This window comes from Buteo buteo, chromosome 2 (assembly GCF_964188355.1).
Source record: "Buteo buteo chromosome 2, bButBut1.hap1.1, whole genome shotgun sequence".
Taxonomy (NCBI): domain Eukaryota; kingdom Metazoa; phylum Chordata; class Aves; order Accipitriformes; family Accipitridae; genus Buteo; species Buteo buteo.
This window is the reverse complement of record NC_134172.1, coordinates 53,869,737-53,884,754: the sequence shown is the minus strand read 5'-3', so window position 1 is coordinate 53,884,754 and position 15,018 is coordinate 53,869,737. Positions and strand designations below refer to the sequence as shown.

Genomic DNA, 15,018 nt, shown 5'->3' with positions numbered 1-15,018 from the left:
TGGCAGGACCTGTGGACCTGTGGAGAGAGGAGCCCATGCTGGAGCAGGTTTTCTGGCAGGACTTGTGACCCCACGGAGGACCCACGCTGGAGCAGTTCATGAAGAACTGCAGCTCATGGGTAGGACCTACATTGGAGAAGTTCATGAAGGACTGTCTCCCATGGGAGGGACCCCACGCTGGAGCAGGGGAAGAGTGTGATGAGTCCTGCCCCTGAAGAGGAAGGAGCGGCAGAGACAATGTGTGATTAACTGACTGTAACCCCCATTCCTCGTCCCCCTGCGCTGCTGGTGGGAGTAAGTTGGGAATTTGGGAGTGAAGCTGTGCCTGGGAAGAAGGGAGGGGAGGGGCAGAAGGTGTTTTAAGATTTGGTTTTCTTCTCATTACCCTACTCTGGTTTGGTTGGCATTAAATTTATTTTCCCCAAGTTGAGTCTGTTTTTTCCCACGACGGTAATTGGTTGAGTGATCTCTCCCTGTCCTATCACAACCCACGAGCCTTTTGTTATATTTTCTCTCCACTGTCCAGGTGAGGAGAGGGAGTGATAGAACGGCTTTGGTGGGCACCTGGCATCCAGCCAGGGTCAACCCACCACAGGACCACATACTACAAACAAATGTGCTGATAAGAACTGTAATTTCTAGCACTCACAAAACTGTTTTGGAGAAGCTGATGTTGCAATTCAAACATTTCTGTAGAGCTGAAATTTTGCTACAATGTAATCCACTGAGTATCTACTTAAAGAGTAAAATTTCACTAAACATGCAGTCTGGATACTTGAGGAAACTGATGGTAAGATAATCTTTCATCACTAATTCAAGAATTAAAACTAATCTAAATTTCTAGATACAAAACTAGCTTTCATTTATATCATTTTTTTAGCCCATGAAGAAAAATTGGTTCCCAAAAGTAAAGCCACCTATGAAAAGATCTTTGCACAACTGGCATATGCATCATTAATACATAAATTCAGTGAACACTAAATTTACCAAAAAGAAAAGGTCAAAAAATTAAAAGTTCTAAGAATTTCCTAATAATGGAAAAATCTTTGCAACACATAGAGCAGAGGTGAACTGTCCAGTTTGCTTTAAAAAGTGAACAGTGAACCATTTAGTTTTCTTAAAAATCCATTTTATTCCAGTCACTTGGCAGATATTGACTCAGGCATAAGGATGTGCTGTAAATAAATAAAAAATAAAGATCCTTCTATTTTCTTTTTTTAAAAAAAGAAAACACACAAACCCAACCTACCTACAAGAAATAAAAAATTAAATAAAACCCAGAAATTTTTAAAGGCACAAAAGAACAGACCATTCTGAGAGAACTGAGTACCTCAAGACATACATGGAGTTGGTCCAGGATTTAGGTTTACTTTTTTATTTGGTCAAAAGAACATAGGTAATACTGACAATTGTTCCATATGCAATCCCATTCATCAATCTGATGAAATAACTTACACACCATATGAAGCAGAAAATATTATTGAAAAGTGGAATGTGAAGAGACTTAATATTGATGTTGGCATTAAAATGCTAGTTCAAAATACTTTTGAACCCAAGTGTTAGCAACTGAGTTAATAGCAGATGTTTACCAAACCAATATGGACTGGAAACAAAAGGACAGGGGAGGAAAAGAAGTAACTCCAAGGGATATTAGATAATATCTTTGTTCTAGCTACACCTTCAGGGAATATTATTTGATTTGAAAATATTAAGACCTAATCTTGAAAAACTGTCTAGGTTTGGCTCTAAGTCTAATACTAAAACCCATAAGATTGATTAGTAACTTCTGCCTAGCAAGAAGGCTGAAACAGCAGCTACTTTAATTTGATCCTACTATCCTTGATTTAATGAAAAATGTGGTTGCTGGTCTCTGGCATCTGCAGCACTTCTCTTCCACTGGAGATGCCACAAAGCCCTGCAAAGCATTTGAAAGCGTAGGTTTGCAATAGAGTTGGGCATTAGGTAACATGGTTTTGATATTAACGTGACAGTTGTAGCAAAAATCTGTGACCATTATGGCAAAAGTGTCAGGCAGAAGTGAGGCAACCACTCAGAGCTCCAGTACACTGTGGTAAAGGTTGAAATGAATGTCAGAAGACCTTCTGAATATTAACGTTAATTAAGTAGGGTAGTGTCTTTTTTTTTTTTTTTTTAATTCTCATAGATCTGTAATTTCTAAGTAATCTAGTTTATGCAATGAAACAGACAAGGAAGCAGTGATTGTATGCCACTGCACAAAGCAAGTTCATGAGTAAGGCCTTTTGCTAATAACAACTTTTGACCAGAAATACTTGTGAGTCTACCTACTTCATTTGTACCTACTCTCTTAGCAGAGATGTCAGTCACCTGAATAGTCTCAGTACAGCTTTTGGTTAGCATCCAATTGGTTCAGATGTTTGTTCATTAGATGCTCACTGTACAGCACAAGTAAGAGTAACCATTTCAGCACAGTTCTGTGGTAATTACCAGAACAATATTAGCAATAAAGCATCTTCAGGTAGAAGCCAGTGCTTCTGACAGAAACATATTTGATCTAGACCCATAAGTATTAAGTGCAAGGGAGAGAACTCTGCATGCTCAGGCCTTGGAGATCTAAGTCAGCTTTGCCTTTCTAATTCCCCTAACTTGCCTGCCAAGCAGTTTCTGTGGAATACCCATGCCTCTGTGAGAGCACTAATACCTCTCCACAGACTATTGCTAAGAAAAAGGGAGTCCAACTGAGCAGTGATGGTCCTAGATCTCTGATACAGTAATTTACAACATCGCCATTCCCCATTGTTTTGTGACAGTATTTTGTCCTATTACTACTGACAAACATATTTGATTTTCTTTTATGACTACTGACAGGTTTATTCCATTGCAGTCAGACAATGCTGGTCTGAAAGAAAATCTACAGTGATTTCTATTTATGATGCACAAGTGCATCCCAAAGTGGAGAAAAAAAGCTAGTCTCTTCGGAGAAATATCTCGAGGTTTAGGATACTGCTTTGGCAAAACCCACAGTAATAATTTTTGGAAGGGAATAATTTATTCTTACTGATTTTCTTAAACTGCTTACTATTGAATGCTTCAGTGTGTGCAGAGACAGTCTCATAAATCTCATCTAGGATAATGGAAGATCATTACCTCAATAGTTCCCACTCAGGGAAGCATGTCCTGACACATACAAGATAAAGCCAGCATTTTCAGGATCCCTCAAAAAAGAAAACTTGGGCTTAGCAAATGGAAAAAGCCCTAAAGCAGGAAGCATAGAAAGAGTGTTAATTTTGGATCATAAACATGAACTCAAAACACAATAAAAGCAGACACAGACCCCTAACATGACATTGAAATGCCAAGCTGCATTGTATCTTACATGTAACATTTGTCTGAAATGAGGCAGACTTGGCTTACAGTACGTGAGTGGAGGGAGATCCTTACACTTAGCAGCTGAGAGTCACTAAACAAGAGACCTGGCTTGCATAATTTACAGGTTTCCATTCCAAATGTGAAATTTTGCTCTGTGGAAGTTCTCCAGCTGTAGTTCCCCACTCACTGCACAAGGTCTCACAGACTCCTTATCTTTTGCTCCTGTTGGCTGGACTCTAGTTACTAAACCATGTGGAATGCTATTATTGGTTTGCTTTTAAGTTGTAACAAATTTATTTCAACCATTCTTCAGTTTCTGATGCTATGGAGCAAGAGAGAATCTCACTAGGTTGCAACCAACTCTGGTTCTCCCAGGAAAATTCCTCCTTGATTTTCATGAATCTAAGCTGTCTCTTCATAGCATCTTCCAATTGACTGCCATATTTTCAGAGGAAGTGCTGCTTTCTGTGGCCTTGGAGATAAAAAAATGGCCAATTCCCAGATGATCACAGATTTAAGTCCATTTCTATTTTAAATTCACATCATAGTTATTGCACATTTGTTTTCTTCTGTAGAAAAGCACTAAGACTAATTCTAACTGATAAAATGCAAACATGTATGTAATCTTGGGATTTACTAGAAGTGTTCAAAACCAGCCTTCACACAAACTCTCCATAACACTATAAATTCACACTCTTACATAATCTGCACTAACTTGTTAGTAAGTCTGGAGAGGGAGTCATGGGAGAGTCATTCTGTACACCTCCTGCATGTGTAGGGAAACTGCACCAGCAGTACTTTCCCTCTCTGTGTATGCATATGTACAGATCAAAATGGATGTCTACTGCAGCTTACTCATTGCCCAAATAATTTGTTTTTAAAAAACACCTGCCAGAGCATACAGGAAGAAGCAAGAAAGCCTGATTTTTTTTTAACAGGAATAGTGACACCAGAGCTAACCTGCCCTTCTAGGTAAATTAATTTAGAGAATTACACATGAGTGTGCAGCACTGCACCCTGAATACTGGTTGGAAATTCTAGAATGAAATTAATCTCTCTTCTCTCTTTTAAAAATTGTCTGTAATCTTTTCATCACTTGATTACCTATCATCTCAGTAATAAGTGAACTTAATACACCATTTGCCATCTGAACAGGATTTTAAATGTTTCCTTTAAACTAATCTGCTCTGTGATCTTTTAGTTCCAACAGAAAAAATATTTAGAACAGGTGAGTGGTTTTCTTCCTAGCCCCACTGTCTGTCAAAAAGACAAGACAGTACTAGCAGTTATAAACAACCAACTCTGAATATGACTTGCTGAGAAAGCATTCTTTGAAGTGTTGTTTAAGAACAAGAGCACCTTAAGGGGGAAGCACATATGAAAAAGTATTTCTGTATACCAGAAATCCCCACCTGAACCTAGTGACTTGCACCTTCCAGGCTTTGAAGCAGTACAGCTGGATCACTGGGCTTGCTCCTCAAAGCCCACAGAAGCATAAAGAAGCTTTCCCAGTGATGTAGGGGGTAGGCAGGAACACACACACACACACAACATCTGTACCCACCCAAACAACGGAAAAACCCTGCAGAAAATATTACCATCAAAATAAAATAAAATTTAAAAAACCCCAACAAGTTCTCACATCATTTCAGGGGTAAATTAACTGTCTAGCCTTAACCTGCCTGAAGTGACCAAATGCAGAAATAAAAGTTTTACACAAAACACAAGTTTTGTTTGGGCTTTCAATGATGTTCTCTACAGGAGAAATTTTCTAGGGATAACTGAAGCATATCACTGGCCTGAAGCAGCTTGTGACGAGTTCCTCACATCTCCAGTAGCGTACATGTGTGTGGGAGTGAATCCAGAACTAAATGTTTGCTTCTAACATTAACAGTAACAGTTTAAGGTAGATGGTACCCCTCATCATCCTATTTCCAGCCTTCCTTTTTTTCTTCTCCTCCGATTATGGACTTATTTCTTGAAATACAGGCTTGCAGCATCCTGCAATGCACAAAGAGTTCTAAAAAAATTTGTTGTTTTCTAATTTCTGTTCAGAGCTCAGTTTCCAACAAATGAAGAATATTTTCTGATTGCAGATGAGGTCAGGATTTTTCTCCTCCTCCTAGGCTAAATAATTTGACAAAACAAAGATTCTGCTTTCTTTTCAACTACTTCTGCTATGACACTCTCAAATGCCAATTTGTTCTCATTCTTTGAGGTCAGTGCACATTTAGTTGCCTCATGTATGGATTCTGTGGTGCTCGTGCTCCAACTATAAGCACTTGAAATACATTAAGAGGACAACATGACATAGACTTTCATTCCTATATTCTCTTATATAACACTCCAGAGCTTGAGGTGGGACAGGAGGAAATAAGAGGAAGAAACAAAAGAAAGTAGTCAGATAAGAGGAAATGTTTCTATTACTTGGTGAATTGATAGGCTACCTTAAATGTCAATAATAAAGTTTTTCCTCCACTGAAACAGAGCAAATCAAGAACCTTCTCCTGGGGGCAGACTTCACAAGGTATTTTTTATTTTATTGTTTAGATATTTTCTCTGCAGTTGCACACTGGGCTAGCTTTTCATTTTCTACACATGCAAGGGTGACTGGAGAAAACTTCTAGAGATATTCTAACATGGTTTACTGCAAACCCTAAAGTTATGAAACCACATTTTTGTTAGGACACATTTTTGTTTAGTGAAGTCATCAGATGTTGATTCACAACCTGTTTTCCCAACAAATTCTACCTTTTGTGTATTATTATAAGCCCTGAGATTATTAAAACCTTCATCTCCATGTGGAGACTGTTTCTATGATGGTGTACTTTTAAGTTCTGAACATTAAAGTAATAAAAATTGATCTCACAATCACATGGCACTCAAGTGTGATTTTACCAGTAGGGTTGAGTAGCCTGTAGTCCTTTGCTCTTCCATCCTTAAAAGGCTGCCAATATGGCAAACTCAACATGCTGTCACAGAATACAGCAACAGCCTACACTCACTCATCCCTTGCGATCTAGACAGTGGCTTTAACCAAACCCAAGTAACTGCCAAGGCACAGGAGTGCCTAACAACATAATTTTTCAGTGTTAACCTGAGGCAAAAACAAACAAACAAACAGAAAATTATCTTGATTTATTTCAGAAGGATGCAAGCTGCATCTAATCATGATGAGTCCAGATAAAGGCTGGCAATTACAATCTGTGAACTGATTGAGGCTGAGTGGAAAGTTTACATCCAGCTGGAAAAACAACCATGACTTTCTTACCAACAGTTGGTACTGTGCTCCAGAGCATGGGGAGGAAAGGCACTAGCCAAATTTGTTGAGATACAGTTAAGTACCACAACAAGCGTTTTCACAAGAAAGCCAAATTTGACATAAATCAAAAATAATAAAAATGCTGAATGCAAAACAAAATGATGTACCAATCAAACCCAGAATACAAGGGCATGCCTTGTAAGTAAGAACAGATGAAAAAAATAATCAATGAACTAAAACTGAGATGCAGGATATTTCAGCCTACATGGCAGGCAAAGACATAAACATAACCTGTTCTGTCTCCATGTGTGTTATTTTACTCTGACGCTAGAAGGATGAACTCAACCTAGGAAGAAAGTCTGCCATCAGAGATGCTGCTCCAGACATGATCGCCACATGGTTCAATGACTAATATTTTCCTTCTTCCTCAGTATCTTTTCTCCCTTCTTTATACAGAGAGTCTACCTTGGTAAGTCAACTGGCCAAAACCAGTGTCTTAAATGGCTTGATGCTTTTGTCCTTGCACACACCCCGTCCCGTCCCCCCCCTTTTCTTCTTTTTCTGTGGTTGTTTCTGGTCTTGTTTCATCCTCAAGGAAGTAAGCTGGGATAGTCTAAAACAATAGCCTCAATCCATGTTAACTATTTGTTCCTCTTTTTACCTCTCAAATGTCATTTTAATTTGAAAAAATGTCTGACAGACTTATTAAAAAGCCTCCATAACAAAGCTCTACAACTAAAGGAAAAGTGTATAAGAGATGCTGTTAAAACCCAAAACTTCACTTCATATGTCATATTTAAAACACTGAAGCCATTTTTCCTTCCTGTATTTTAGGTAAAAGACTTCAAATACTTGTATTGGAAGCTTTCTGCAATGAGATTACACTGGGTAAGGTCTCTATACTTTTACTGTCATGCATCAACTTACCATTGCCCAATGACATAATTTTGTTTGTTGCCTTTAAATGTGTGCCAATTTATTCTATTTGAGTTAACAACTAAAAAATACTATTCCTTCCTCTATCAAACTGGAGAATCTACACAGAAAAAAAATCTTTATTTTTATTTACTGAACTAAATTGCTCAAAATTTTGTATTTCACATGCATTTATATGTATCTGTATGAATAAAAGTTTTGGTACCTTGGAAGTTCAGTAAATCAGTTCTCAGGCAAAGTGTCTCATCTGAAAAACTAATTATACAGATATGTGCAATAGACTTAAACATTTACCGCTGCTGGGGCACTTTTCATCAGTATGTAGTGATGGATGGCACATTTATATTCATGCCATATGTTTCTACATATGTCATAGTAAAAAGCGCTCCAGTGACCCACTATTTACAAAAAGAAGATGGAAAAATCACAGGATACGACAGTTATGGTTGTTTAATGTCTACTCACAAAGTCATTGCAGTAATTATTACATGTACCACTTCTGTTAAAAAAGCGAAGAGAGAGAGAAGAGAGGAAGGGGGAGAGTGGGTAGAGAAGCCACCCCATACATTTGACCTTAATGAGGCAGGCTATGAATACACATAATGATTTCTCAAAGTGTTTGAAGATGTGCAGCTTTAGGCAAAAGAACTGTACTAGAAAGGGGATAGGGTAAGTACCACTCAAATGGAGCCATTATGCTTGCAGCTATTTGGATCCTGAAAGGAGATAAAAGCCACATAACAGAGGCATAATGACTTCAGGACCAATAAAAAGAATTAACTGACATATCTTCTGGTAATATAGATTATGAAACCTTTCAGTTCTGCTTTGCACCAGTGGTCTAAAGGATGAAGCAGAAGAAACAGCAGAAAGACTATGATTTCCCTATCCTCAGCATAAAGCCTCAAGGAACTACAGAAGTACTGGTCTGCCTCTCCCACTGACGTCCCATACAGCCTTTAGGATAAATGACAAAGCACTTATGGTCCCTGTGCATTGTTCCTCTGATTATGCCTCACCATCCGCCCTGAAAATTCTTGCAGGACAAATGCATAATGTAAGATCAGGGTAAATTTACTGATCTGACACCTTTTCCCCCATCCTCCATGGGCTGAGGGGGGAAAAAGAAAGAAACAGAAAAAAATAGGGAGTAATATTAACTTATTTCTTTTGTCTTTCTCAATGGGACTGAAACAAAAACTGCCAGAGGCAACTGAATCAAGCCTAGAGATTCAGAAATACAAAATATGATGCAGAGCATGGGGTGAAGCTGTAATATACTCAAAGTTTACATCTTCCAACAAATGCCTTAAAAGAGCGGTTCTTTTCACTACAGCTACTGTTCAAATGACTATTAAAGAGAAAATAAGAAAGGTCTTAAACTGCATACTGAGATAGGAACCCTCCATCTTTGGAAAAACCTGCCTGAATGCAGAGTCTAAATTTGCATTGTGGACCTGACTCTGAAAGAGGGTAAGATCTCAGCCTTAAGACGACAGAGCTTTGGAAGAGTTCCCTGCTGGCCTATGATCACAATTCAGGCTAAACTGAAAAGCAGTCTCATGGTTAAACAGTATGCCACATCACAGCTTCAAGGAATATTTTTCCTTAAGTGCATTAATTTGAAAAGTTCCAACTTTCCAACTCTAAACATTTTCAATACTGTTTTTTGTAAAAAAAAAAAAAGCTTCCTAAAATTTGCATAGTTCCTATTGATAAGTACTTGGAAAACTATTGAATATCTATTGCAATGCCCTAGATTTTGAAAAGCTACATTACTGCAGCAGGAATAGATACGTAAATGTGATATCTCAAACATTTTAATTCCACTATAAGGACATAAAATTTAAGTGTTTGGTTCCTCTTCACTGTCAAAACACAGCACTGTGAGTACAAGGTTTATTTGGAGAAGAAAAGGACAAGAGATTGGGGAACTCTGGGATTTCTTTGACAATACAAAGTAGTTTGTAGAGATCATGAATTGCTGTGTGGAGCACCCACATGTATGTATTTCTATCACTTTGCACTATTGAATTGCCAGGACATCTTAGAAACCAGAACAAATTTAGTTACCACAGCAACATCTGTGAAGGGCAGGACTATTCATGACATTCACCAGTTTACTAAATTAAGACACACTACAGATGGATACTGATTATGCCCAGACAGCTGTCTACTGCGCCATAATTTTCTTTTTGGGTTTTTTTTTTTTTAATACTTTTTTGACACATTTGGGAACCCTAACACTTTCTGACTATAGAATCTGTAGGTGAAATGCTGACATAATGATGAAGTAATTAAATTTGTGATTCAATATTTGTGGTATAGTACCTTCAAGGGCTAAAGGTGCAATTTCTAAATATACAATTTCAGTGGCTTTTCAGGATATTGCCCTTGCCCCTGAAGGTTTATAGTCAAGTGAGAATGCAGCTTACTTTCCAACATTTTGCACCAGTAAAACTACACAACAGTAAGTGTGAAAGCAGTACATAACTGTTAAACCACCTTGTTTTAGGAAGATGAATACTAGCTTTGCTAATAACCCTAATCTTGTGGACTTGTTTTCTCTAGGAACCAAACTAGCAAGTTACATTTTGCATTACCTTTTTAGTCACTAGGGTGTTCTTACTTGCTAGTTCCACCTGAATGAAACAAGGGATATTTAAAATGTCTATTAGCATATTGAGTAGTAATTGAATATAGAGATGTTTGTTTAACATAGTGGGTTAATAGGAATATTTAGATTTGACTCTCAGGCTAGAGAGGGAAATACAGTTAAGGATGTTTCTTAAAATAAAATATCACTATCCTGCCATATGAAGAAGTTTTTTTTTTCATTTAGTATATTCCACATACTATTCAGTATAGCTAGATCTGTAGGTTACTTAGTTTCATGTTCACAAAAAAAGTTAATTGTAATTCAGCTAGTTTAAGTTCTTTTTCAAATATAGTGCTAGTAATATCATAAACTTGCACAATTTCAATATTAAAATTATTTGAGGATTCTGCTCTTATTCTAGCATGCTATAGTGCCTTTTGTTATATGACAAAATATGTATCATTGCTAGAGTTCTACAGAAATGAGTTACTGATGAAGCAAAGTAAAGCCCTCAAGTAACCTCATTCTGTCTCTTCTCTAGTATGTATATTACTGATGATACTCTATATTGATTCATAAAAAGATTTACGGTGTTGTAAATTTTCTCCTAAAAATGGAGCTCTTTACCCTCCACAGTCTTCAGTGCTTAAGAAGACCACTAATTAAAAGAAGATGAAACCTGTAACAGCTGCAATGTTGCTACTACTACAATAGGTACTAGACAGTATGTATATAGGTGATGTACTCTACTAAGCTACCCAAGAATGATTGTCAGAGTGGCCTTCCAATTTTAGAAGCAGATTCAAATTACATCCCAGCAATTTTAACATATTTCTTGCAGTCATTTGCACTTTAATGAAGAAATAGTTCTGTTAGCTTCTTATTTTTAAAAAGTAGTTACATGGATAATAGTGCAAAATGCCTTTTTCTTGTAGCAAAGAGTTGCTGATAAGAGCGATTCAGTTAAAACAGAAAACTGCATTTTTCCACAGCATGCATCATATCCAAATGAAGGGAATGAGCACTAAATCATCTATCCTAGTGTTCACAATCTCCTTGCACTGATTAGGAAAAGGTCACATTTAAGTACTCTGGAAATTGTTTTGTAGATGAGAAATGTTAGTAAAATGAAATGGCTACTTTTACTTTTCTTGTCTGTTTTTTCTCTAGTTGGACAAGCTACTAGGACCTTCTGCTGTATCTTTATATTTAACATGAATAAGCAATACTGTAGTACTGGATAGGTGTACTTTTTTGTGCCTGACACCAGTGCAGTAGTATATTTTTAATTTACAAAGTTACCCTTGAAGAGTACCCAAAGCTATAGCCGGTGCTGAACACAGTGGTTCTTCTTCTGAATAGCAGAAATCGCTATAATATAACGGCAGTTCTTGGCATTGTTCCCTGCAGTGCCTGCCTGATCAGTTACTGATACAGTTCAAGGTGCTAGTTATGATTTAAAAAGCCCTAAATGGGTCAGGATCCACTTACCTGAAAGATTGCCTTTACACCTCTGTCTCAGAACAGATTGGCCGGCCTGTCCTTCCAGTCCAAGAAGGACTGATGGCACTCCCAGAGCTTAGACCAGGCTCCTTTTTAGGTATGCATTTGTTATACAAATGCAGACATTAATGGCAATATGAAACAATGGTATTCTCCTGTTTTCCAAAAGACTGTCTACCTATGAGAACTTGACCTGGGGTCTGTTGCACGTGCTATGCATCCCTCTTCAAGTCAGCTTCCCCCCTGCACTCCCCCCAGCCTCTCCCATCCAAGTTGGATAAAACCCACCCCACAGGTCCAGACATGTACAGGTTTCTGCCTCCAGGAAGAGCTACGTGATCTTCAGCGACTGTGATCTTTAAAGAGGCAGAGTTACTGTTTCAACTTAAGATAGCGCCTTCACATTCATGTTGCTGATGCTGAAGTCTGAGGACACAGACCTATGCCAGATTTCCAATGCAAACAGACTGAAACTACAAACTTGTTATGCAGACATTTGGGGAAAGTCAGGGGATATGTCTGTTGTATCAGCTACCCAGTATTTCATATCAGGAAAAAGTGCTGAGACAATTGTCATGCGTGAACAGACCAAAGAAATAATATACTCCCGGTGCAGAAAATGGCCGCCTTTTCTTTCTTCATTATCATATTTTTCTGCCTCAGCACGGCAACGCAGATGACTAAGACAGGAAATCTTCTGTGAGAATGCCCAGATGGGAAATTACCCATGCAAAACTAGTGTTAAAAGCAGGAAAAAACCATGGAACAAAACCAAAATAAGTTAATGCAGTTATATATATGATCTCAGTAGTTAAACAAGATATATCCTTCTAACACCAGCTAAAAAGACAAAACATTCAAAAAAGAAAACTCAAATGTTTCATTTCTCTTGTAATTAATTTCTATTCCCTACCCGTGGTGGTAAGTGTGTGAAAGTCAGCAATACCTGGACAGAAATAAAAATATGACATTTCTAAAAAGCTGCCTTCTAGAGTACCCCATGAACCACAGACATTACTGAACTACAAATATGTCGATATATAATAGTTTTGGTAAATAGCCATATATATCTACTTTTTTTTTTTTTTTAATGATGCACCACTGAGGATACAAAGGCCTGTTAAGGCTAATTAATAGCTGTGATTCAAAAAGCTTATGAAATGGATTAACTACTGCCTTGCTCAGACTATACTGAATGGTGACTATACTGAATGGTGACTAGAGATTTGATGACCCCTCCAATGAAAAGCTCTTAGCAATTATTTTTTTTTTGCCAAGAAATATAAATTATGAACAGACTCTTTCTCCCAAATACATAAAAAAAAATTAAATTAGCAAATACAATGCAGTTACCTGTCATATTGCAGTAAACTTTCAAAGGTCCCAGTGCCCCACTGCCATCTGGATCTATCCAGTAGTAATTTGAAGTTTTGCCCAAGTGTTTGTATGCTTCACAAGAGAGTTCATAAATAGCTGGAATGAAATAAAACACAGCAATAAGGATCTTCATATCCTGGAGCAAAAAATCCATAACGACAATGAATTGACTTTATTTATATATCAAGAACTATACCTTTGAGATTAAAGTAATGTCACTGACATGCACACAATTTCATTTTTTGGCATGTGATAGAAAGCCAGAATAGGAAAAGAATTCCAACAACTTGGGGATGGAGGGGCAGGGGGAAGAACAACCAAACATTTTCAAGAGTATCTTTAAACCATTTTTGAAAATACTTTCATTCAGAACTTTGTTTATACACTGGTTTAAATTTTACATCATAAATGGAGACAGTTCTATTGATCCAACATACTTTTCCCTTTAGTTTTCTTTCAAAAGATACACCAAAAAAATTAGGTTTCCCTCTGTAAATTTTAGAAATTTTCAGGTTTTATTACAACTCAGAATAACATGCAGTTTCGAAATTGTGAATTTTCTCACTACATGCAATACCTGTCTCTATACAGCTCTGCATTTACTCTATTATGTATCTACATGACTAATACTCTGTTCCAGCAAGGTCTAAAATTTCACAATATTTACTGGAAGAAGTTTAATTTATTTAGCAGGGAGTTTTGTTTCAATTTTTCCTTGACCTCTCTACAGTGCTTTCTATTTCAAGTTGTAAAACTGCTTGTCAAATTCTGTTACGATGAACAGCTCAGACACAATATTAAGCATTGTAGATAGAAGCTTTTCTAGTAATTCCTGTATTTTCTTTGAAATGTATGATTATTACAAAGTTATGTGTATTATACATGAATAAATTAAATCATTTTATGCATAGAAAAGTAAAACTGGTGTTTTATATAAATTGGTATATACATATAACTGATAAACTATATAAATATTTTTCTATGTAATTTTTCAAAAAAGTAATGTGTAATGCTTCTTTGTTTTCCAAGGACCAGATGGTACAGCTTTTTTGTTTGGAATCAATCAATCAGCTGCTAAAAGAAAGGTAATGTTTGTTTAACCAGACTTCATATCCACTCTAAAAATTAATCTAATTTGCTGGCAATTCTTGCAAGCAATCTCCTTGCTAAGACTGGCTTTACTTCAAATGTCCATAAGGACGAGCTGTTTCTCTGGGCTCTGATGATGAGTGACTGATCACACACACACGCGCGCACACACACATTTAAAGGCTTCTAACCAACTATTGAGACGCAGGAAGGAAAGTCGAGCTAAAAATGTCTCCAATTTTGACACAGCACAAATGCAAAGCTAAAGACTGTTACCTATGTATATAAAGAATCTCCTTGTTGATGCTACAAGAGAAAGATTCCCTGCAAAGTTTTACATGTTCATTACAGGGTCTAAAGTAAATTTTATACCAGAAGTAGACACTTTTAATTAAATTGTGAAATATTCCAAGCCATTTGCCCTTTCTCCCCAAACTAAGGTCAACAGATTCTTTCATTATCAAGGAGAGACTGTGCCTGTTTTCAGACACTTCATGCAGATTTCATAAGGCATTCATAACCAGTTTTCTTCAGAAATATTTCTCTAACTCTCTCCACTCTACCCAAATGTAATCACAAAATACCAACTCTGTTAATGTGTAATTGTTGTGATACCAAGTCGCAAATTTTAACAGATGCATTCCAGGTCAAACCAAGAAGAGAACAAATACTGTTTATGATCTTCCAGAAGTTTGGTGTTTTCATTTTCTAAACCCTTTCAGGAAATGAAGGGAGTTTTGTCTTTGTAGTATCCGGATCTTTGTGTAGGGCCATATGACATTTTTCTCTAAGTTTGCTCCTTTCAAGAAGACAGGCCAATCCTTATACAGACATACCACTACAATTCAGAAAAAAATATTAAAGTGTGCAAGGAGCAGTAACATACAAATCACATGAGTATAGG

At 37.1% G+C, this 15,018-nt stretch overlaps 1 protein-coding gene across 1 annotated transcript in view; it reads right to left on the bottom strand.

Annotated features, from left to right (window-relative positions):
• CNTNAP2 (contactin associated protein 2) overlaps nt 1-15,018 on the bottom strand; it is a 1,269,587-nt gene that overhangs the window by 393,443 nt on the left and 861,126 nt on the right. The window contains exon 12 of the mRNA XM_075054733.1: nt 13,002-13,121. Coding sequence (XP_074910834.1) covers nt 13,002-13,121 — 120 coding nt within the window. The remainder of the gene's footprint in view (nt 1-13,001; nt 13,122-15,018) is intronic.